Genomic DNA, 25798 nt, shown 5'->3' with positions numbered 1-25798 from the left:
TAAGTTTGAAGTGTGATTGTGGCCAACAAGAAACAGACCTGGGTCACAGCTGATTTTTACATGAAACATGTCACTCACCTCTTTAGAAATTGCACCCCAGAATTGTTTAATCAGTCTGCATTGCCAGAAATAATGGTAATACGTTCCAACCTCCCTTACATATTTATTGCATAAGGGAGAGAGCAGGCGATCCATCTTATTCAAAATAAAAGGTGTTATATATAGATGATGTAGTATTTTTAACTGTCTCTCTCAACGTCTTACATATAAAGGTTGAATTAACCATATTAATGGCTTCTTGCCAGTCATCCTCGATCTATACTGTGTCAAGGTCTCCCTCCCATTGTCATGCAATGTCCCTGGCATCGCCTGGGGTGAGAGAGTAGAGCACTGCATAGGAAGTGTGTCACTTTTCAAACAAGTTGATAATTAAACATGCATAAAGTGAGAAAAATTTCCCTTTTATCTCCCCTTTCTTTCATCTTTTCTCATTTTTTTCCCTTTTTTCTTTTCCTGTTCTACCTACATTGCATTGTACATATAATCTGTAATACTCCCTGCATGAATTATAATAAAGCTATTTATATGCATTAATCAAGAGGAACATATACTATGGCGACAGCCGTACTGATCCACTTGTTAAAGCAAATGCTGTTGGGCTCTTTTTTGGCATCAAGACAATTATTCTCAATGACACATTGCCAGACAGGATTTTTTTAATTGGGCAAAAAAGTATTGGTTTCATTGTTTACCATTGTATAAAAGAAAGTCGCAGTTTCTAAACCACTGTTATTTTTTTTTCACCACAGCGTTCCTGTGGGATAGGCATTTTTTAAGTGCATATTTAGTCTGGGAGAAAGTAGTGAGACGCCTGAGCTGCAGCTTCAAGGTCTATCCTCCTCGTAGCTGTGCAGGTAGTATGGTTGCTAAAGGAAGCGGGCAATGGATGGAATTATATTTGTATATCCTCCTGCCAGTATTTTACACAATCAGGTGAGATCAGCATATGTTTTGCTTATTCATGAAGGCAAACAGGCTAAATTGACTGCTTCTGTCATTTAGAACATTTACAATCATTAGATCATTTGCATTTACAGACAAACAACTAGTTAGTTAGTAGATCAGCTTTGCATGTGCAATGAAGTTTGCCCTAAATCTCCTAAGAACATCCCAGTTGCTAGGTCTACAGTTTGAGTTGGTTTATTTTAGGTCATCTAAAATAAAAAGTGTAATCGAACCTACTGGTTAGCTCTCACCCCGCTGACAGTTATTGCTTTAAAAGGAAATATATATAAATGATAAACTGATTTATTGTCCCACAACGTGGAAATTCGCTCTGCATTTGACCCATCTCAGTGGGCTGCCATTGTGTGGCGCCCGGGGAGCAGTGTGGGGTTAAGGCTCTTGCTTTTCCTCCAAGCTCGGCTCCTCTTACCAGAGGCACAGGGTTCTGCGCAGAACCCTCAAGCTGCCAGGACTCTGGGAAAGGAGAAGATTATCACAGCTTAACATTTTTGCCTCTTAAGGCAAAAAGGTTAAAGACAGCTGAGTTTGTAGACAGTTTCTCTATTTGCAAAGTTAATGGATAAATGTCCTGCTTATTTCTTTTTCTGGTCAAGCAAACTTCTAAGGCCCTTTTCAAACCTACAAAAAAAAATTCTAATTTGGTTCAATATTCTTTTAATGTTAAATCTATTCCTGCGCAATAATTATTTATTCTGTCCCCAGAGTATTTTGACACCACTGCTAATGTTACATAATTACCTTGATAGGTTTTAATTTTGTTTGTTTTTTTTGTTTAGGGGGCATTATAAATACTTCAGGTTATAATCTGTAAGAAGTTCTGTATTTGTTCATCTGCAGGATTCTTACTTGCCCAACTGGTTCAGGCAAAAGGCCTTTGATAATTTGGGAAAACATAACCTACATCCTTTGCCCTATTTCATTCTAACCAAACACAGGGACTGCCCTCACTGTTGTTCCTTCTGCCCGGTCTTTATTACCAAACTGTCAAAGCTGTATTTGCAGAAAAGATGGAGAAAACACAGAGATTACAACAAGTTTAGGTTCTCAGTCAGATCTCTTTATTTTGCATTTATTCTCCAAAACGGCTAGATTTCCTAACACACCAAGAAATGTTTCGATCTTGGATTAGATTTCAGTGCAGTGCTGGTAAAGTATGCAGGTTTTCGATTATGTCTGATTCACGGATGACCTTGAGCCTGGTTACAACCTGAAAACAGGAGAATACTTTGTAAGATATCAGAGTATTAGCAGCCTAGACAGTACTTGTGGCCAGTTTAATTACCTGCTGCACTGTATGAAGGGATGTCATCCCAGTTGGGCGGCTCATTCATAAAGGCTATGTCTTTGACCAAATTTGAAGCGTGGTCGTTTCACCTTTAAGCGTTGACGTCTACATGCGGGCCTAATTGACCATCTTCCACAGTGTAAAGCAGAATCTTTGTAAATCTTGTTATCGTGGTAGTGGTCGTGGTCGTGGTGGCTCTCTTGGTCAGGGAGGTGATGATGGTATTCGTGTGTGTGTGAGTCTATGTACTCGGTGCAGGTCTTTCCACAGTATTTGGTTCCCCCTCTGACACCTCCAAAGAAAAGAAAAACAAGTTTAACAAAAAGCTCAAAGATATTTGCACATTTATCATCCGTTGGTTTAAACAATAGCTCGGAGTAACAGCCTGTAAAGTCTTACTTGGACAATCTAATTCGTAGATGATGACCGTTGAATGCCTTAAATCATGCACCTCGTGCTCCTGAATCAGGTCCAACTGGTGGTGCAAAGGATGATCGTTGCTTAGCTAAAAAAAAGGAGAGAAAGTTTAGCTGCGAGCAAGACACCCAGCCAGAACCATGCGCTCCTAACACGCAGATATCCCCTCACCTCCTGTAGGTATACAATAACATGGCCGCTCTTGTAGTCTACGTCGTTCACATGGTCTGCCTTCTTCAGCTGTGAAAAGACATTTAGCCAAATGCTTCATATCATTTTTTGTTTGTTTACATCAACAACAGCTGGTTTAAAAATGCTAGATCAGTTGCCAGCTTCTGCTCTCCTGACATCGAGTTTCTGACTGTTAACTGCAGGCCGTTCTATCTGCCCAGAGTGTCGTTAGCGTCACTGCTGTTTATGTGCCCCCAAGTGCTAACACTAAAAAAGCCATGAAGACTTTATACCAGGCTATCTCTGAGCTCCAATCTGCACACACAGAGGGTGTTTTCATCATTGCTGGGGATTTTAACCAGGCTAACTTGAAGACTGTTCTCCCCCATTTTCACCAAGTGTGGACTTTGCAACTCGGGGTGAAAACACTTTAGACCTGGTTTACTCTGACATCAAATATGCATTCAGAGCAGCCCCCACCTTGGTTAATCTGATCACCTATCCGTCATGCTTATCCCTGCATAAAGGCTCCGGCTGATCAGGGTTAAACCGACAGTTAAAGAGATCCGAGTGTGGTCTGAGGGCGCCATGAAGACACTCCAAGACTGTTTTGAATGCTCTGACTGGAACATCTTCAACGCTGCAGCAACATATGGAAACTTGTTAAATATTGATGAGTGTGTCATGACTGTGTCAGCTTACATCAACAAATGCATTGAGGAGGTCAGCATAACAAAGAACATCACCACCCGGGCCAACCAACCACCCTGGATAAATGGAGAGGTTCGGAAATCGCTAAAAGCACAGAACTCAGCTTTAAAGTCTGGTGATAAGGAGGCCCTAAGAACAGCGCATGCCAACTTAAACCGTGCCATCAGATCAGCGAACCAGAACCACAGCCAGAAGATCCAGGATTTTTTCCACGATGACAGCAACACCAGGAGGATGTGGAAAGACAATCAGATGATCACGGACTACAACACACCCTCCCCCCGGTAGATACAGCAAACACTGACTTCCTTAATGAACTGAACTGAAGGTTTGAGGCACTAAACAGCACTCCAGCAGTGAAAGCTGTTCCACACCAGGGGGGGAGGCACTAAACCTGGACGTAGCTGAAGTGAGGAAAACTCTGAGGAGAGTGAATCCAAGGAAGGCCCCAGGGTCTGATAACATACCTCGACGGGTATATAAGGAGTGTGCAGATCAGCTGGCTGGTATCCTCACAGACATTTTTAACACCTTGCTGGATCAATCCATAGTGCCATCATGCTTCAAGTCTGCCACCATTATTGCAGTCCCAAAGAAGCCTCAGGTCAACTCATTGAATGATTACCGGCCTGCCGCACTGACAAATCATGATGAAGTGCTTCGAAAGGCTGGTTAAAGAAGACATTGTCTCCAGTCTGTCGCCAACATTCGACCTGTTCCAGTTTGCCTACCAACGAAACCGCTCCACTGAGGACGCCATCTCTGCTGCTCTCCACCTGAGCCTGGCACACCTGGAGTAGAAGAACACCCATGTGCGGATGCTGTTCCAGTTTGCAGACGACACCACGGTGGTGGGCCTCATCAGAGACGACAATGACCTGGACTACAGAGAGGAGGTGGAGCAGCTGGTGGACTGGTGCAAAGATAACAGCCTGATCCTGAATGTGGAGAAGATGAAGGAGATCATCTTGGACTTCAGGAAGAACCGTCCTAACCACGCTCCACTGCTCATCAACAGCTCAGCTGTAGAGGTGGTCAACAGCACCAAATTCCTGCGGGTGCACATCACAGACACCCTCACCTGGAATGTTAACACCACCTCACTGGTCAAAAGGGCACCAAAGCGCATGTACTTCTTGTGGAGGATGAGGAGAGCCCACCTGCCCCCACCCATCCTCCCCACCTTCTACAGAAGCACCATAGAGAGAGTTCTGGCCAGCTGTCTCACTGTGTGGTGTGGAGGCTGCAGCGCCTCAGACTGGAAGGAAGTAAGGAGAGTGGTGAGAACAGCAGAGAGGATCATCGGGGCTCCTCTTCCCTCCATAAAGGACATTTCATCCCAGCGCTGCGTGTCCTGAGCCCGTAACACCATCAATGACCCCTCACACCCCCACCATGGACTGTTCTCCCTGCTGCCCTCTGGGAAGAGGCTTCAAAGCATCCAATGCAGGTCCAGCAGATTCCACAACAGTTTCTTCCCCACTGCCATTAGACTGCTGAATGTTGTGTAGAATGGGTTATTGTATTTTATTTTATTATATTTTAGCATTATTTATATATATGTATTTAATTAAATTTTTAGAACTGTAAATTTACAGTCATTTTTAAAAATTTTCAAGGCTGCACTTTTAAAAGATGAAATTATCCAGTGAGCTGTTTCCAAACGAAATTTCTTTTTGTTTTACACTTGTGTAAACAAAATGACAAATAATAAAATCTGTCTAAAGTCTAAGTTTGAAGTCTAAAAGAAGTTGTAGAGTTTATTCTGACCCCTTGCCTGTTTTCTATGCGCATTCTACAAGTTTAGAAAGTAAGGAGTTTCTGCACTGCAGAAAAATTTAATCTCAATAAGTCTTTTTTTTTAAATAAGTCAACTTTTTTCATGAATTCAGGAGAACAGTGAGACACTTTGCCAATGGAACAAGTTGATTTACATTTAAAATAAGAGAAAACAACTGCATCGTCATATTTCAAGTGCATATTATATACTTATTTAATTTCAAGAATAAAAATATTAACTCAGAGCTAGAGTTAAAAACAAAAAACAAAAAGGTCAGACAGGTTTAACGATAAATCTCTGGATTAGTTTCTCCATCGAACAGAAATTTGAATTTTAAGCAAAATTTTTAAACTTCGAAATAAGGGAAATGCGATTTTGCAGTGATTTCATTTGGTATAAAGCAGATTAACCAAGCAGTCTGTCGTCATATGTCAATGTCCAAATAACGTCGTCACACATGCTGACATCTAGCACTGACCACAGATCAGTCAAGGGGGAAAGTTTTAATGAATGAGTGGCTAGAGGGTGAGTTGTTCTTAGGTTAACATGTCACTCAGAGATGGTGATTTTGCTTTTTTTTCCAGCTTTTATCGTCATTTCACTGTCACAAGTACAGAGCAACGAAATGAACTCTCTGCATTTAACCCATCCCCTGGGGATCAGTGGGCTGCCATTTTGCGGCGCCCGGTGAGCAGTGTGGGATTAAGGGTCTTTGCTTAGGGAATAAGAGTGGCAGTCTGTGGGAGTGGGGCTCGAACTCAGAACCTCAGGATTCCAAGCTCTATGCCATAACCACTAGGCTGCCACTCCCATGCTTTCCGCAATGTTTACTCGTGCAATAGGAATATCTGAAAGACGCCGATAGCGGAAACAGCCATAAAAAGCAAAAACCGACGGCAAGAATTTTAAGGAGTTTTGTCGAATTTTAACGAAAATCTCATCAGCAACCTTTTTTTTTTTTTTTTTTTTTTGGATGCCTATTTAACTTCTCAGTCATCCAGGTCATTGCAATCACAAAACAGCCTTAAATCACAGGGAACCGTCTTCCACTCAGTTTTTTTAAAGACGCCTATCAGGGAGTCTTTGTCAAAGAGGTTATTCCTGACAGTATAATGGAAGTCAAATGCCTCCAATAATGTCCCCATATGGAGCAGAAAATACAGCAAATTCAAACTTCTGCACCCAATTCTAAACTCTAATCATGATTAAGGTTTTATGCTTTATAAAATGGCCACTGAAAGAAAAAAAAACGGCAAAGAAAATGAATCACCATTCATGCCTGTAATGTACTTAATTGTCTGATTGCTCACTTTTCTACAGCATGTTATACTCGTTCTACTCACCTTCTTCAGCGAGTTTGGGTCTGGACTGAATCCGGAGGGAACTTCAAGCTTCACAACCACCACGCCGGTAGAGCTCCGGCTTCCCTTGTACCTGTCAGGAGCAGAAGAAGATGGGCTGATTATTTGGAATGATGTTGGTGCTGCCATCTTTTGATCAAATGTTTAAACTCCTTTTGGTCAAACATCGGATCCCAGAATTTAGATCAAATCAACAGAACTCAGTACATGTTGGTGTTTCAGACTCAAAGACACACGGCCATTTTAAGACTGAGTCTAAGGTCTAAGTGTTTATATTTAAAATCTAAAACAAGGCTTTTTATCTAATGTAACAAACTGAGTTTGAATGCAGACAGGAATGTTTTAGGAAGCAACAGACTCTTTCTGTCAGGAGTTTATTTTATAACACTCCCAGATATGAATATTTGCCAGCAGGCTCCTGTGTGTAAATCCTGGGTTCTTCTCTGCACAATAAATAATTTTATTAAACCAGCTCCCCTTTTTTGTTGATGCTCTTCTCTTCTTTTCCCTTCAGCACAGTCAGGGATGCAGATTCTTTGGGTTTCCTGTCACCAAACTATGTTGCATTCTACCTCATCTAAGAAAACTGTTCTGGTTTTATTGTTTATTGTTATTGTGAGGCTGGTTTTTCCTTCATTCTTCAGTCCAATCTGAAGTTCAAATTTTTTTTTATTCAGAATTGTAAAGTTTTTTTTTTTCAGAGTGAGTATTTTTGCTTTTATTAGCCTATCTATTTGCTTTCTGTGTTTCCTAATTGTGGATTAATGAAGCGATCATTCTTCTATTAATTGAATCTATGCGGCCTCCATCTGTCTGCATCCACATGGTTTCTTCAGCTACTCTAGGCGTGTGGTTAGATGATGGATCCGGTTTGTTTGCTTACGAGGACTTAAGCTTCAGTGTGATTAAGCGTTCTTCACAGCATTTTTGCACCACCACTTCCACCTCCACGCTGAAACTGCAGACCGTCGTCGAAGGAGCGACGCCGTAAACAGAGGTAATCTGGAAACCAGGAGGAAAAAAAGTTTTTAACAATCCAGTTAATCTCATTCGATGCACTTTTTACGTCATCCAAGCCTTCCAGACACAGACCTGCACTGCAGTGCATGAGGAGCCCTCGGCCTTCAGCTGGTAGTGTCCTCTTGGGTTTTGCAGCTCCATCTTCTGGTAGATCAGTTTGTTTTCCTCATTCACATGGAAGGACAGATGGTCTGCACTGGAAGTTACCGTTACTGAGGTGGAACCATAATGCTTTGACCCAAAAGAGCTATACAACGTAATAGCCTTAAAAGCCAGGCTGAAGGCCTGGAACAGGAAAATCATAGATTATGAACAAACAATTGATATGATTCTTTTTGTGAGCATTTGCAACGAAGAAAGGCTTTGCTACTTTGTAACAACAGACAATACCTTAAAGTAGTGGGAGCCACAGTGGTGAAACTGCACATGAAACAGCCACTTGACGATACTGAAGGAGCAGGAAAGCTCTTCCCCAGAGTGGGAGGAAGACAGTTTGGCCAGAAGTATGTAAGAAGTGATCTCCACAGACAGAGAAGACACTTTGTCGTTTGGCGTCGGACTCCAGTAAAGGAATTCCCCTGAACGAGGATGTAGAGATGTTAGTGATACAGGCGCAGGCTCAAAGGGTGGGGCATCCTGGATATTCATCAAGAGGCTGACTTACCCTCCTTGATGGCGATTGAGTCGAGGTGGTGCATAAGCTTACTGCTGGCTCCCCAGTCTTTGGCCAACGTCAGGCAGTAAACCAGCAGAGCTTTGGCGTAGACGCTGCTGTGTTCATCAATGTTCTGCTTCAGATTGGTCAAACTCTTCTGCACCAAAGGATTCTTAACAGAGGACAAAACAAGATAAGGAATTATTTTCTTACTGTACTGGACCAAAATGGCCGCCAGCCTCTCTTCTTTCCATGAAAGTTATTGTGGAAGATTTTCAAGAACTTTTTAAAAGACCCGCCCTCTCCACCTAACAATAAGAAAAAGCGCAACCCTGTGCCAGCTCCTGAGAAAGAACGGCTATTAAACTCATGCAAGAGTGGCCTGTTACTCCTGGTGCACGCTCTGTTTAAAAGTTGCTATTCTCATAGCTCATACAAGCTCACTGTGCCCGAATGTCCGCCCTAACCCATAAATCCCTCAATCACTGGATAGAGCGGGGACTTTATAGCAAACTCAGTTAACTGACCGTTCAGACAGATGATCACTGCTGTTTGCTCCCCGTTTGTAACATAACTCCTCCTCCACTACGCGGCGCCTGTGTCATCTTTATTATTAGTCGCCACTGTGGAGTGGCGACAGCGGGCTTCAGTGACAGCAAATTCCATAGTGCTTTGCAAAGAGAGCTCTCTGTGCAAAGCATTCTGGGATATATCTGCCTCTTCTGGCCTTTCTTTTCTTCTCATACACCTCGTAGACACTTTTTCTCTTACAACCCTCAGCCATTTTCAAAGAACCACGGAGAGAAAGGTGAGCTTCAATGACTGTCTGAAACTGTAGCTCACAACAGGTGTACGCCTGAAAGTGCGCATGCGCACAAAAAGATTGCTAACATGACAAGCATATAAGGGACGGCCTTATGTAAACATATTACCAGAAGGATTGACAATAAGGAGGACCACTTGTTTAGATGATTGAACCGGAAATAAAAGATCATCCTCTAATCTTTGAACCCATTTTAACCAGCAGAAGGAAATGTTTGTATTTCTTATTAATTCTGTAAAGTTCAAATTATTCTGTATTAAGCTGGTTAAATGAAAAATAACAAAAAGCAAAGCGAGGGGAAAAATCTTAAATGCATCTGTGCTCCAACCTCAGTAAGTAAAAACTAGAGATGGTGACAACGTTGGACAGATCATGTTTCAGTTAAGAGCTTTGTTTTTAGACATTTGGAGACAAACATATTAATTTGATTATGTTCAGGTGGCCTGAGTTGGGTAGGTTAATTACTTTTAGAGAGTTTCAAAATAATCTGAATGACTAAAACATGGAAAGAAGAAAGATGAATTTCGACTACTATTTGGCTTGCTCTTGTAGCCATGTTTGTACGTAAGCTCCAGGTGTCGGCGCTGTTCATTTACAGTCAAAAGGTTCTGGGATTGAATCCTTCTCTGCAGTTTATTTCTTCAAACACACTCTGCTTTAAAAAAAAACTGCTCATGGTTTGCCTACATGAACATTGGGTTTGTGTTCCTGGTTGTTTATCTTATGTTTTGGCTCTGTCACAGATTGGGGACAGGTTCAGGACCAATATTTCCTGTTTGACTGCAAATACAAGCCACCTACCCACACTGGGACCCTCATCAGGTCCTTTAAAAAACAACATGAGGTCAAAATAAGAAAAACATGGGCTTCAATATACAACAGTATATTATCTGCAAATAGATGTAGTTTGAGTTGATTTGGGCCTGGAGTTCTGAGATTATATGATCAGGTGTCTTTTAAGTGCAAACCAAAGAAAAAAGTGAATACCTCCACATCACATTTAACTTAAATCTATAATCCCTCATTATTAGGTATTCCTATTAAAATTGGGGTAATGAGTCAGCTTACAAAATCCATGTTTCAAAAGTGTAATCGAAAAATGTATTTGGTTTACTTACATGTACAGGTATGTTCATTTCAAGTAAGGCAATAGTAACATGAGCACAGACGATCACTTCTTTGGACCCAGCATCCTGCAAAGACAGAACCGCACGGAGTTTAACTGCTGTGTTACGATTCTAAACCAGGATCCGTACAAAACAAGATCTTTAAGATCCACCGGAAAACAAATTTAAAAAGTAATTTTTTCTTAAAATAAGTGAATTTGTTCTTGATTTGAGGAAGTAAGTGAACCACTTTGCCAATGGAATAAGGCAATTTATGTTTAAAATAAGAAAAAACAATTGCATTGTCTTATTTCATGTGCATATTATCAATTATCATATTTTAAGAGTAAAAATACTCATTTCATTGGCAAATCTTCTTATTTAGCTACTAAAATTAAGGGTTAATACACTTAATTTAAGGAATGTTGACTTAATTCTAGACCGTTTTTTGCAGTTGGGTTACCGGGAATCTTTTGGCAAAGTTTTTTCCGAACACTTTAAAACAGCCATCTTTCTGAAGGTGACATTCCAGCCACTTCCTGGCTCCAACTATGATCCTCGGGTCGATGTAGATCAATTTGCTGGCTTTGTGGAACACTTTCATCACCCAAGCAGTGAACCTACAGATGAGAAAAGCAAAGTCAGAAGATCTCAAACAAACAACAGATGCAACAGAATGTTATTTAGCAGTGGTGTCAAAAGTGCACACATTTGCTACTTAATTAGAAGTATAGATACTGCAGTTAAAAAACACTCTGGTAAAAGTTGAAGAATCAACTTGACCTCTTTACTCAAGTAAAAGTGAAAAAGTATGTGCTCCAAAAGTTACTTAAAGTACCAAAGTATAAAGTTACCTTTAATAAAAACAGCCAGATGCCACTATATGAACTGAAAGCTCAATTTTTCAGCTATTTCAAAAAAGTTCTTTGAGATAGGGCCATGGATGAGGGAGGTCTTGTTGGTCTCCATCTACCGATACGCTCTCGCCTGTGTCCGACCTTTCAGACATTTTAACACACTACAGTCCGATATTGTGGCATGACATATATAATTCATGTTTGCAGTTTGAAGAACAACTGCTTGCTTCTGGTGATTTCCTTTAACTAAACAATGAGTGTTTGCTTTATATGACTCATCCAATTACACTAGTTTTCACTAGATGTGGATGAGCCAATGATCTGCATTGGATGGCACACATGACCTTAAATAAATATCTATAAACATTAAACTGAAGTCAAGAGTAACGAGTAACATTTGTTTTAAAAATGTAAGGAATAGAAAGTACAGATACCTGAAAATGTAAGGAGTAGAATTCAGAAATAAAATATAGATATCTAAAAAGTGTACTTAAGTACAGTAACAAAGTATTTGTACTTCGGCACTTGACACCTCTGTTATTTAGTTAGTATAGAATGTTTCAACTTTACCTCATCTTGTTCAGATGTCTCCTATTCAGAACTAGATGAACTTTAACCATCTATCTCTTAGCTAATTCCTCCTAACTTCAAGAAAGAAGGTTAGTTCTATTCTGGAAACTTCAAAAATGGTGAAATGTAAATAGCAAACCTTAACTCAAATAAAACACTGTGGGTTATCTTGGTAGAAACCATAAGGACACAGATACAATCTCATAAACCTTGAGGTGAAGTGCAATGGAGACGCAAGTTACAAACATCTTTAAATGTTTGGGTTTCATCATCTAAAGAAACCATTTTCAAACCTATTTATCATGTTTTTATTCCTCTAATCATTGTGCATGTTAGCAGAGCTGTGTGGACCTCTGGAAGGTCAGTCTCCAATCAGTCTGCCAGATTAATAAAAATTGCAACGATAACCAACATTAACATGCAGCCGGAGGACGGGCACGTGGATATTTTACACATTCTGGGTCTTATTGGTTATGTCCTTACCAGGTGTCCACCTCGCCAGAGACGGATGTGCTGAAGGCGTAAGCTTTATTCATGCAGGCCAGCTGATTCTGGCAGGCTGCAGGAGAACAGAAATAAATGACTCGCCCAAATAATCGCAGAGAAGCAGAAAAGACCAACAGGCTACACTCGAATCATTCAAGGCTCCGTCTAAAATAATTAACTGGAATAATTTTCCCTCTTTCTCCCTGTGGTGGTTCAGACTTGCCTTGAGTCAGGAGCTTGAGCCCTTTGGTCTCAATTTCGTTACTCAGCTGGTGGGTGCTTTGCAAGTAATGCAAGAGGTTAGCATAGATCTCCATGTAGGCTATGTTCTGCTCCCCGCAACCATTTAGCAGATGTTCCTGATTGTGAAGGTTGTGCAGAAGCCAGCCGAGGACGTGCCCTAAGCAAAAGCAGACACACAGAGGCTGAGATCGGTGTAACTTTTCATCTCAGATGAGTCGTTTTGGAAGTCTTCTCAGTTATTGGCCTTAAATAACTTCAACACTTACCTGAAACGGAGACGTGAGCGCTCAGACTTCCACCAATCACAGAGTTGGGGATGTCAATCTCCACCGCTTTATTAACATAATGTCCTGCAAAAAGAACAAAAAACACCTTAATTATAAAACTTTTCTCACACTATTTTTTTACAATAAGTACAAAATTAACATCAGGAAGCATGAAGATGAGCAAATGCAAGAGAACTATCTGGTTCGGCTGAGTTTAGACACCTAATTTTTGCCTAGATGTGACTGAACACTGTTTTTATTGAGTTAATTGTTTTTCTATCAAATAACTCTGTTTTATCAATGAAAGTAGCTCTGTTGTTTTCTAATGTTTTTTCTTTTTTTTCATACTTAATTTTTACATTTATTTGCAGGACTTACATCTCAATTATTTAAATGTCAGTCTTTCTAAATTGTGTTTTAAAGATCAACTTCTCTTCACTTCCATCCCAGTATGAAAGCTCGCCTTTGACCCTTAAATTGACCAATGAAAACATTGTTGCTAACGTCCATGAAGACCAACAGAATCTTACTCCAGAAGGAAGCCCGCCCCCAGAGGTCAAGAGAATGTGATCAGTAAAACACTATTTTTAAAACTCAATCTGTAAAAAAGAAATTTGAACCAAAAATAAAATATAAATTTTTTTTTTTTGAAAAAATCAATTATGAAAAACCTTTGAAAAAAAATTTGTATTGAAAAGAAAAAAATCTGAGAAAACAGCAATGGTACTACTTATGTTACTTATGCTAATTAGTGGTCCTTTTTATGTTTAATAAACTTTAAAACATTCAATTGTATATGCGCTCGCTTGCAACAAGAATGGAACAAATTTTACTCCATAAATTTTTCACAAATGTAATTTGTCTGGTTATTAGTGACTTAATCAGAAAATGGGTTGAGCTGTTAGTTTTATTTTCATTTTGAGGGCATCTTGCCTCCGGAAATAAGAGAAACTTGATCAGGGCTCCACTGAATCTGACCTGAGATAGCGGGATATTGGCTAACCAGTAAATACTGGGATATCCGAGTATTGCATCATGTAAATGCTGTACCAGGGTCAGGAATATAGAGTATGTGTTGTAAATATGGCTTCATTGTTGGATTTCTTTTCCTCCATCAACCAAATTATTGTTATGAATGAAACAAATGTGATCACAAACTTCTGTCATTTGGTTTCCCACAGGTCCCATTCTATACCCACCTTTTGGACAAAGCAGCCAGCTGGTTGTCTTTATCACCTCCTGTCCTCCAGCCTGAGGAGGAGATGAAGGACAGGAAATCTACAGTCAGTCCAAGTGTCAGCTTCACCAAGGAAGCCTCATTTAAACACATTTGTTGTTTTTTTCCAATGTTACATGTCTTTTTCTGCAGACATCTCATGTTGACACCGACCTTTACTTCCAGAGATCTTGTAACAACAACACTGGCTGCATTTTCTGGCACTGTCACATGCTGATGGCAACAGGTCGCCTTGGAAGACAGCGGCTCAGCTTTCAGGGTGACCGAGATCGTCCCTGAAAGAAAGATCAGCTCCGATTTAATCTTAGGAGAGCGGAGAGATTGCGGAGAATTATCACAAGTAATGAAGGACGAATCGAACTGGAATTAAAAGTCTTTCCCTCACCGGTGTGTTTTGGAGTCATGGTCCATTCAAGGATCTTAAAGTCGTTGCCGCACAAGCACAGTGTAGACAGCTCAGCAGACTTGGCTATGAGGGTGTAATCTGTGGATACTTCTGCAGTCACTTTGACCTGTTCAGAGGTGAGATTAACTTTTTAAAAAGGATTCCTAAGAAGAACAGCTCTAGAAGTTGAGCCATGCAGAGGAATATGACAGCGATATACTCAACTCCCTGTTTAAGCTTCAGACGAGGCTCTTTTTTGAGGCCAGGAGGGAGTTAGCTGAGTATTTCAGGCAAACAGCAGATAAAAGACTTCAGAAAAGTGATGCAGAAACCTAAAATCCCTTTGATCAAACATTTTACTGGTTCATTTTAGCTTGAGCATAAGGAGTGAAATTTGTTCCATTATTGTTGCAAGGAAGGACATTGGCAATTTGAAAAATAAAATCAGAAATTAAACTTTAAAACATCTTAGTTATTAAAAATGCTTTGAGAGTTAATTTGCATTTTTCTTAATTTTATTTTTGCAAATAATTTTTTTGTATATATATATATATATATATATATATATATATATATATGTATATATATATATATATATATATATATATATATATATATATATATATATATATATATATATATATATATTATCTTTTTCGGATTTAATGTTTTTCAGACATCTTCTTCAGAATGAGTTTTAAGAATTGCATTCTTTTTGAATTGCATCTCACATTCTCTTCCATTCTGGGGGCGGGCTTTCCTCTACAGCTAAGAGTCAAGATGCATTTCTATTGGTCTGCAGGGAATTAGCAACATTTGAAAAGTATGCAATTTGTAAAAAAAAAAAAAAAAAGACGAATAAAAAAATTTATATGTATTTAAATATATAACATTTGATTTAGCTTTTTTTTTTATACATTGGCAAAAATGAAATTGTGGAAGCAACTTTTTTTTTGGCAGTTACTCTGAAAACCTTTTTCTATAAAAATGTTTTTGTTTATATTTAAACTTTCATTTCTGGATTTCAATTTTGTCAAATTTATATCTGTAAAAGATCTTCTTTGGTTGCAACAATAATGGAATAAAATTGACCCTTTTTAAATAGACGGGGCTGCATGAAACCAGGAAATTTCGAACTCACTGCTATAGCTGTTAACTCCCATAAAGAACCTTACACTGAAAAAAATAATGCAGCCGTCATTAACTTAATCATATTTAGTTACTTTAACATAGTGCATTATTTATTTTTTAGTGTATTATGCATTGTTCAATCAATTTAATCTCGTTAATAATTAAAAGGCCAAAATCCATTTCAGTGTCTTCCTTTTAAATGACATTCCCCTTTTAGGATGAAACCCTGGATTTTATCTGGTTCTATGCCCAGTAAAGTTCACTGCTGTCTTCTACATCCCGCAGCTATCAGTCTAGTTCATGTGAAATAATCTTTTTACCATGAGAGGGACGTTCTGCTTGTTTATGATGATGGCATTCAGCTTCAGGCTCTCGCCTTGGATCATGGAGTCAGGAAGCCTGAAATCCAGAATGTACTTTGGAAGGATGTTGAGATCTTTAGGAGGACTCAAACCGAATGCGTGAGGATTAACACAGAAGACACTTGCTGTCCAGGAGGTGATGGAATTTGGGACGGTGAGGGACAGACAGGATTCCCTATTATCTCTGAAACATTAAGAACAACACACACTTTATGTCAGCTGGTAAAGTCTAAGAATTATTAGGTGTAAAACTGATGCAGGGATTATCTACATTTATTTCTGTACATTTCCTCAGACATCATGGACCCCCCTTATTCATTTTTTATTCTACAGCTCACCCAAGGTTGATCAGATCAAACAGCCAAGTCTTGCCTGAAGGCTCATAGTCCGGCTCAAACTCCTCATCTTTGCAGCTGTAGGAAAGCCTTCCAGGAGCGGGAAGTTCCATTTCCTTTATTTCTGGTTCCTTGGGATGGATGTATCTTCCTAACAAAGCTGGAGAATTTAACATAAGGTTACTTTTTCAAGTACTGAGCCTTATCGCCAGACACGAGGTGTTCTAAACAAGTTTATGCAAGGCAAAGATAAAATGGTTTGAAAAAAAAAAACACCTTGCTTGTATTTTATCCCTCCCAGTTTGAGGCATGTGGGTCTCTTGATGTGCCTGTTTGTTAACACTTGTAGTCCTTTTTCCTGGATTTAAAACATGCGAGCATCAATAATCACAATCAAAACATCAAGAAATATCATAAACAAGGCGGATGAAAAGAAATCTGTGTTTTTTCCTCCATACGTTGAAAACGGTTTGTGCATCTGCTCCATCCTGGTTGGTAGAAACAGCATAATAACTCCTTGGAAGCACCTCCACGCAGTCTGAATGATCCTGAAGCTCAGGAGGAACGGGAGAGCCTTTTATCTCGGGTAGAATAGCAAATATCTGAAGAAGAAGGAAAACAAATAAAACAAATGTCAAAATTTATTTCGTCTAAATCTATAACAGTTTATAAAACGTTACATTTTTCTTCTTTTTAAAGTTTTAAAACGAGTTTTTCTATCCAACTATTCTAACAAAGTCTTACTTTTTACTTTTTAATCAAACCAGAAAGTTTAAAAAAATAAAAACCTTTGCTTCAAAAGAGTGATCTCAATGTGATTTCATTGCAAACCAACTGTGGTTGGTTTGCATTAAAATACACACACACACATATAGGGGTGTGTTTGTGTATGTTTTAAAAAAATATACATAAGAAAGGAAAGTATGTAAGATACTGGCTGCCCACCTGTTCTTTGCTCAGAGTCTTTCCATCTCTCTTCGTGAGCGCATCTATGATTTTTACTCCACATACTGAATGTTGGTTGGCCTTAACGCAAAACTCAACGTTCTGATCATGGGTGACTGGGGATGGATGAAACTTTGGATGCACCTACAGAAAAACCAAAATGCAGTCGATTTAGCAGCTTTCAAACACACCAGGCATTAAAAAACTGAGGTTAAAAAAGCCACCAACCGAATTCTCAAAGCAGTGCTGGGTGTCAAAGCTTTCGCTGTGGGCGAGAACTCTCACACAATCCAGGATGGTGTACACGACAATGTGGATTTTAGGCGCGTATTGTGGCTTCACTCTAAAAGTGATTGTGAAATTCCCCTGAATCACTAAAAAAGACAAACAGAGCATATAATGGGTCATCTAGGAAGCATTTCTCATCGTTAGAGTGGCAGGCCTGCACTTCCATACCTCCTGAGCTGTAGGTTAGCTCCTCTTCGCCTTCGTGAACAATTTCACCTCTGGATAGTACCTGCAGAGTTTGACAGAAGTTTTCAGTTTTGAATAAAGCACTGGGGTATGTTCGTAATGTAAAGACCCCGAGCTAAAGTACTTTATGATCTAAGGGCAAACAGCTACGTGAAAGAATAGACTCAAGAATATACTTTTTAAAAATTCACTAATAACATGTTCATAGTTGTTAATGAAGCTAACAAGAACCAGGCCAGAATGCAGGAGGTCACAGCAGAGAGAGAAAGGCCTCAAGCAGCACTACTGGCATTTTCTGGCCTTTAGGCGGTTCTTTCAGGAAGGTTTGAGAACTCATTAGAACTGCCTGGTGTGGAAGGTAAATTTAGTACCATTCATGTACCAAAGTCATTCCCAAACAGGAATCCTGTGAGAGCTCAACTGTTTCCACAACAGGAGCAGATTTTCAATTCAATTCAATTCAGTTTATTTATATAGCGCCAAATTCACAACACAAGTCATCTCAAGGCACTTTACAGTTCAACCAGATCATACAGTCAAATTGATACAAAGTTTTCTATCTAAGGAAAACCAGTTGATTGCATTGACTCATTGACTCAAGTACAATCCCTCACACTAAGCATGCTTGTAGCGACAGTGGAGAGGAAAAACTCCCTTTTAACAGGAAGAAACCTCCAGCAGAACCAGGCTCAGTGTGAGCGGCCATCTGCCGAGGCCGACTGGGGTTCAAGGAGACAGAAGCAGAGACACAAAAAGCAGCTGTAAAAGGCGGCCCCGTCCAGGAAACACACAGCCAGGCAGACAAGCTCCGAGCCAGCTCCAATGCCAGAGGACGAAGAGAGCACATCCACTCACATTTTATAACCTCTTCTAAAAGAAGCAGAGAGGGTGCCTCTTGTTCGCCTAAAAAGTCCGACCCATTGGGAGCAATGTGCTCTGGCACCTATAGGCCACAGGCCAAACATCCTTTTCTCTATCCTATTCAGTACAGAAATTAGGTGTTTCAGCAATTGATGGCTACCACAAATACATTGAGTATCATTGTCTGCTTCTGTCTCCTTGAACCCCAGTCGGCCTCGGCAGATGGCCGCTCACACTGAGCCTGGCTCTTCTGGAGGTTTCTCCCTGTTAAAATGGAGTTTTTCCTCTCCACTGTCGCTTCATGCATGCTTAGTTTAAGGGATTGCCTTCGAGTCAATGAGTTGATGCAATCAATTCGTTTTCCTTAGAAAACTTTGAATCAATTTGACTGGATGATATGGTTGAATTGTCTCTGTAAAGTGCCTTGATATTACATGTGTTATGAATTAGTGCCATATAAATAGAATGAATTGAATTGAATTTATTTTGCTCAGGGTCAAAATCTGTGAATGAATGAAAAGACACCAAATAGGGGATCTCAAGATGGTTTTCCAAAACATTTTGTTTTCAACCCTGCAATATATGTGCCTCCAAAATACATCTCAAAATAAATAAACGTGAATGTGAGGTAGGTACCATGAAATAAATAGATGCTACTTTTTTTTTTATCTAAAACACAATTAAAATAACTGGCATACTATGAAATTCTAAAATGTATTGTCACATCAAATTATTTAAAATACATGTAAAATGATCATTGAAACAACTAATTGTTCCTTTAAAAATATTTTGATTTAAAGAGTGAAATGGTTGAATGAGTTTTTGGGCCAGTCTGTGTCCGGCTTATTTTTAAGGTCACACACTGAAATGTTTAGGAACCATCAAAAAGTCATTTGTGGCAATATCCCCATTTAATAATGTCTAACTGAAAATTATTTTTGGCATCAATAGCTCAAAGTTCATTAAAAAAATTACTGTATAAAGCACAGTATCGTAAAAGATCCACTAAATGAAGCAGTTGTAGCCTCTATTAGATCGTGATCTATGTGAAGACGGCCAGAAAAAGGGATATTCTGGCAGAAGAAAAAATGTGAACCTACAGAGTGAACTGAAGCCTGTGTTGAAACTAAAGGTGTATGAAAAAAATAGATTCTGTCTATCTATGTCTCTTCTATGGCAATATTTCATTAGACATTATTTGTATAATTGGACAATACTGTAAGATGGATCTTAAATGTAAAAAGAGTTTAAAGGAAAACTTTTATTTCATCATCTTGTTTTTATATGAGTATTAAACCTCCAGCCACTAGTTGGCAGCGCACCACCCAAAAGGTGCTCTGCATCTGCAGAGCCACCAGCTTTTTAACTAATTAACAAAACAAAAAATCACATCTTATCATCTATGTTAATTTATTGGGAATTCATCTGGATAAATTGTATCATGATATGTTTTAAAATGTTTGCTAATTTACAGCCCTTGTTTAAACACATCTGCTTGCGTTCAGGGAGGGATAAATTGTCTCCTCTTAAAACTACTCATTTTTTAAAAAGTGTTTGCTTTCTAAAACTGAAAAATTGAAAGTTACCCACCAGATAAATTATTTTGATGTTCTCTGAAATTTGTTGACTTAGACTGTACTGGACGGTAAAATCTTCCATGCTGGAGCACACAAGTTTCCGTTCAATTGGTAGAACCTTGAGAAACCCGCAGGTTTCAGGACCAGGACCGGGCACATCCACTTTGACCTTTGCAACTTCATAGTAAGCACCTACATGTTGGCCGGGCTCCAGCGTGTCTAGGCTGCTCGCCTGTTTGGACAGAAAAAAAAAAGAAACATGAGAAGGAAAACAAAAAGGAGAGAAAGTGTTAAAAACTGAAGGGAAAAATCCAGGGTAACCATCTTGTTTTAGCTGTTTGAAGCTCCTTGGTACTCACAAAGAGATGGATTGGCCCTATTTGTTTCTCAGTGGGAAGAGCAAAGTATGCAATTCCATGTTCATCCGTTGTGAGAGTCTGCACAATACACGGTGCCCCGTGTTTTAGCTCGAACAAATATACTTTCAGGTTAGGGACGGGATTGCCGTGGACGTCCAAAGCCCGGACCTGGGTGTGAAATAAAGCAGTGAGACCTGGAATCAAACAACCTTTTAGCAGCCTCCTCTGGTGCTGTTGGCCCTAAACTTACTTGTCCCTCTAAATCTGTGTCTCGAGAGTAGACCGGGGGGACATTCTGGAAAGACAACTTTCCAATAATGTAGCTTATTCGAATCCTCTCCCACTGTGTGTGCGAAAGACCTGAAGAACAGAAAACATCAATGTAAGAACACCCACCTAATGCAGCAATGGTTTTCATTCAGGGGTGGAGGGCTCTTACATGTCTCTTTGTCCTTAAGTGTGACCTTCACATCCAGCACGTCCAGCAAATGCTTAGTGTCAGGTCTGAGGAAATTGGACATTTTCAGGATGAAGGTGGCGCAGCCTTTGTCACACGTCTGGGGGAAAAGAAAACAGAATTAAGGCTAGCCGCCCAGGGTTTCACTGGTGCTACAGGTGTTATTACTTCTCTCCACTCATAAAGTTTTTGACCAAGTTATTTTTTTTCTTTTTAAGATTGTTATTAAGATTTGATCCCATCAGAAAGTGGCGTAAATTACTTTTTTTGGCCTTCAAGCAACCTGCAATGCACAACATGGAGGTATGTGCGCTTCTCAATGGCTAGGAGCCCAACACCATTTCCCATGAAATTAGGCTGCTTAAGGGAGGAAATTGAGTATGATAAGGTTTTATGGAGTGGATTTTGTTCCAGTATTGTTTCAAACACATTTAGTAAATTGGAATTTGAAAAATAGAAAAAACATTTTGTAAACTGAAATAAAAAAATAAAAAAAAGGCTACCTAATAGGGGAACTGTTGAAAACATCTTGTTTGTAAAAAGAAAAAAAAAAAAAGGGGTTTGAGGATAAAGTTTTCTTTTTTTTTTTTAAGATTTTTTTTATTCTAGATATATTTTTTTTAAATTTTGGTTATTATAATCTATTTTTTCAAAGCTTTTTTTACATACTTTATATTTTAAAATTTAATATCTTTTATTGTTGTTTTTAGAATGTGTTTTACGAATAACATCCGTTCAAATTGCATTTTACAGATTTACATATTCTCTTTACTTCAAGCTCAATTTCAACTCTCACTCTTGACGCCCATATTGACCAATAAAAATGTTGCTAATGTTCATGTAGACCAATAGAAATTACTTCTTGCTCCTCACGCTCCAGAAAAAAGCCCAGGAGGAAAGAGAATGTGACCAGCACAGCATAACTTGAAACGAAAACAATTAGTAAAATTCTTTAAATCTCTTTCATAAGAGATTGAAAAAAGGAAAATGTTAATTCTGTTAAAAAAAGAAAACACAATCTATTTCAAAAAATAAAAACAAAATAAATAGAATGAAATTAATTAGAAATGTGAAAAAATATAAATATAAAAAACAGTTATTTACTCAAAAAAAAATGTTCTTGATTAAATTTTTTCCAAAGTTTCATTTCTGGATTATTATTTTTTTATAAAAAATTATTCTCCTATTTCCATTTACAAAACGTATTCTCTGCTTGCGACAATAATGGAGCCAAATTCCCTCCATACAATCTTAGCCTTAGGTAATATACTTCCTGACCCCTTGATGGTTTGCTAGCGTGTTTAAATTGAACACATAGGGCTTAATGTGACTGCATGGATAAGGCAACACAATAGTTTTGATGAATAATATTTAATCCTTCATTTAGACATGAAAATCTCTTGAGACATAATATCATGTTCACAAGAGAGACCTTTTCTACTGGATGGAAATTGATCAATCTGCTCCCAATTTCTTGTATTTTTCTGCTGAAGAAGAGGATTGTCTAAAAGATTGTTTCTTGGTTCCCTGTACTGAGGAACTGGCAGCTGCATTAGTTTCAGCGTTTCATCCAGTTGAATCTTTAATTCAGGAAAATGGTTGCCTGTTTATCCAGTGATGCTGGGTGGAGATCATATGGCTGCAGTTTTCAAACTAAATTGTATTTTGCTGTGGAAAACTGTAGTTTTATAAGGAGAAATACATCTGGATCTGAACACCTTCCTTAAAGAGAGATGTGGCGTTAACCATGGCGACCGTACCTGCTTTTGTCTGGTCTTGCACAGAGAAGTCAGGCTGACGTCATCCTTGAGGACAAGGGCCGAGCTGCAGGAGTCCTGGTTCCTCAGAGGCCTGCAGACCTTCACCGTGGCATCTCCACCCGCCGGCCTTCCATAGTAATACCTGAAGGAAAAACATTACGGACATTAATCTGCTTTTTCGAACAGGATCTGACTCTGATGTGCTTGGAGAAGAACTTCCTTTTTGCTGACTGAAGAATTTGACTCACTTTGTACAGACTTTAACCTGAAAGGTTTCCTTCCCAACACTTACTTCATGGGGTACGTGAATTTCAAATTTAAATTTGGTCGAACCTGGAATCAAATCATATAAGAAAAATGCTTTATCACAAATAAATGACTTGCCGAACAAGAAGAAAGCAGCTTTGACTTACCATGTTTCTGGACTCTAAAGCTTTGAGACTCTATCTTTTTGCCTGATTGCACTTTAATCCTGTATAACCCCGCCACGGCTCCATCGCCCAAATGGTAAGACAGCGGTAGAATCGTCTTGTCCACTTCCTCATCTTTCCACTTCGCGATCTTGTTATGGTGAGGGTCCTGTTTCAGCAAACAAACAGAAGGTAGATGATCAATCAGTCCTGGATCTATCTGACGACTTTAATTAAGTGGTCTTGATTTCCATTTTTATCTATCTTGTCTCCCCAACATGGCTCTCATTAGGGTGACTAAAGTTTCCAGGTATCAACTGATGGTCAAAATGATGAATCCAGATAATAAACAGTTTCTTACCTCGATCCAAATATGGTTATACTGAGGAAGAGGAGAGAGGGTGGTCGTTAGGGAAACTTTTGGTGCATTTACAGGTTCAATTTAATTTCATTTAAAAACATGGAAATGCTTCGTTCATTTTATCATATATAGGGTTTCTGTGGCTCTTTCAGTTATTTCAAGCTGTGGAATCAGAGGCGATCTTTCATCTGGGGGCTGAAAGCAGGGAGAATACTTACAGTCACATGCAGCGGATCCAAATCATGGTCCAGAGTCAGCGCTCTGAATTTCACTGAGAGGAACAGAGATTACAAGAAGGTTATGGAAACATTTGTCAAGACACACGTTTGGGTGCATTTTTTCATTGACAAGTTCTTTTATATTTACAGATATTTACAATCAGATCTGAATGAAAAGAACGTGGCTTCCTGTGACGGCTCCTGCTGTCGTCACAGCAGCTCAGCTCTGTTACCTTCCTCTCCTTGGTTGTAGATGTGTTTATCCGTTTGGATCAAAGTCTTTGGATGAAAAGACTTGATCAACACACGCGTTGCATCATAAGAATAAAAATCGTTGCCTTTTACTGTAACTTCAAACAGATGCTCCTCTTCTCCGTTCACATGAGGAACCTGGTGCAGGAAGACAGTTTCAGACCAAGAACAGGTTCTGTATGAAAACATCTACATGTTGGAATAAATGTAGGGAACTCACCTTAAATTTCACGCATTTGTTGAAGGCGTTGCTGGTTCCTTTTTTAAACACTTCCTTTTGTTTATTCTTGCTCTTCAGAATGACCTTCAACAACACCTGGGAGCCGGGATCCGTGAGGCTCACACAGAATCTATCCTTTGATTCAGATTTAAGAATGGCCGGAACGGTGACCAGGTAACTTCTAAAATCGGACAAAAAAACACATGCAGGCTGTTAACTCTTTGGATCCAACATGGAGGACAGCAGCATCCTCATTCTTTCACTCTCACATCTACTCACACTGGACAGGGGGGATTGGTTTGGACCGTTATCTCAATCAGGAACATCGCACAAAGAAAGGAAAGGAGAACCCCCGCCTGAATCCCTGGATTAGCCATGACTGCCCTGGTCCCTCAGGGGCGGCAGCTGTTAAATAGGAGGCTGACAGGCCCGACTCCACCCTTCAACACCCATACGGCACACTTACACCACCTTATCTGACACATTACTCAGAAGCTTGGATGTAATGTGGAGCATGAACCAGTTTTTAACTCCAATCTCAAATCCTATCAGCGATGCTTTTCTGCTTGACCTTCCAGAGCCAAAGCTCTGTCTTTCATGGATGTGTTCCCAGTCCTGAAAGCCCAACATCCACCAGATAGAATGAATTTCTCAGTAACTTGGAGCCAAACATTGGCGCTCCAATCGGCTCCAAATGCTAAATGTTAGTCCTGATGACAGGAATGATGAAACCAAGCTGCAAATGGAGAAAAAAAAATCCTCTAAATTCATGTGTATGAAACCTGCTGACATGCTTTCTATAATCCCCTTAGCATAAGGAAGTTTGTTTGATTTATCAACCTGGTGAGCAACAATCAGCATCTGGGAGAGAAACGAACAATACAAAACTATCTGGGACACTATGAAATAAAACCAGGAGAGCTGTGACCCGATGCAGAGCAGACAGAATGTTTATCGCTCAGCAGGAAGACAAAAAAACATCATGCTTTTATCTGCAGGAGTCGATACAGGAACAAGGAAAGCTTCAAGCATGTCAACAATGACCTCACAGAGCAGCAACAGGCCTAATCTCCGACTAAGCTTCATATCTGACCAAAGGGAACCGACGTGTTCATAGATGGAAGACCTTCTGATACGGATATCACTGAATCGTCCATTCAGAAAGTTCCTATTTTCTGGTAGAGATAAAAAAAGAAGCTTCTTCAGAGCAAAGGCTTCAGCTTAACAAGTTGTTCTCATCTGTGCCAAGCTTATCAGGGAACGAGAGCACAGATGACCTTGGGGAGCTTTGTGTCTCTATCTAATGCCCAACGCTGCAAGAACTGAGAGTTTTCACAGTTGTTCCAAAACTAAAAATCCAAATAGGAAGGTTTAGGGTAGTTTAAGGAAGCGTTTATTAAAGATTACTATACAATCAGCTTTTCTGTAAAATATTAGGGAAAAACAGGTTTGCTCTGACATAAACCATTTTTGTTCTTATTCTAAAATGTTGAATGTTCTGAGATATAACGAGTTTAATATATTCCTGCACATTAGACCTGACCTGGTTTAGTTTGGGGGTTCATGCTCCACTTTCCTGCATCCTCATCTCTTCACTCCTGTGCAGAGGTGGGTAAAGTTCTAAAAAAAAAAATTGTAATGAAATAAGAGCAACACCATTTCATCGCATTTTTCACT

The 25798-nt window shown here is 39.4% G+C and overlaps 2 protein-coding genes across 2 annotated transcripts; both read right to left on the bottom strand.

Annotated features, from left to right (window-relative positions):
• Window positions 1-2074: 2074 nt before the first annotated feature.
• LOC119798487 (alpha-2-macroglobulin-like protein 1) lies at window positions 2075-12337 on the bottom strand. Its single transcript, XM_038307981.1, has 12 exons — window positions 12266-12337; window positions 10819-10975; window positions 10368-10442; window positions 8436-8598; window positions 8162-8349; window positions 7844-8056; window positions 7635-7753; window positions 6734-6824; window positions 2900-2968; window positions 2711-2816; window positions 2309-2603; window positions 2075-2233 (listed from the first exon to the last, which is right to left on the bottom strand). Exons 1-11 carry the CDS (start codon window positions 12316-12318, stop codon window positions 2350-2352), a joined length of 1488 nt encoding a protein of 495 aa, XP_038163909.1. The 5' UTR covers window positions 12319-12337; the 3' UTR covers window positions 2075-2233; window positions 2309-2349.
• Window positions 12338-12417: 80 nt separating this feature from the next.
• LOC119798490 (alpha-2-macroglobulin-like) lies at window positions 12418-24498 on the bottom strand. Its single transcript, XM_038307985.1, has 24 exons — window positions 24401-24498; window positions 24122-24302; window positions 23883-24039; window positions 23650-23702; window positions 23432-23452; window positions 23074-23239; window positions 22909-22993; window positions 22661-22802; window positions 20883-21000; window positions 20694-20803; window positions 20444-20611; window positions 20098-20316; window positions 17629-17689; window positions 17401-17546; window positions 17173-17316; window positions 16686-16829; window positions 16504-16585; window positions 16231-16387; window positions 15851-16076; window positions 14400-14526; window positions 14168-14289; window positions 13977-14028; window positions 12778-12861; window positions 12418-12668 (listed from the first exon to the last, which is right to left on the bottom strand). The coding sequence occupies exons 1-24, from the start codon at window positions 24496-24498 to the stop codon at window positions 12418-12420; spliced, it is 3114 nt and encodes a 1037-aa protein (XP_038163913.1).
• Window positions 24499-25798: the final 1300 nt, after the last annotated feature.

The sequence above is a fragment of the Cyprinodon tularosa genome, unplaced genomic scaffold, assembly GCF_016077235.1.
Source record: "Cyprinodon tularosa strain WSP-4 unplaced genomic scaffold, ASM1607723v1 ctg627, whole genome shotgun sequence".
NCBI lineage: Eukaryota > Metazoa > Chordata > Actinopteri > Cyprinodontiformes > Cyprinodontidae > Cyprinodon > Cyprinodon tularosa.
This window is presented reverse-complemented; position numbering and strand designations above follow the sequence as displayed.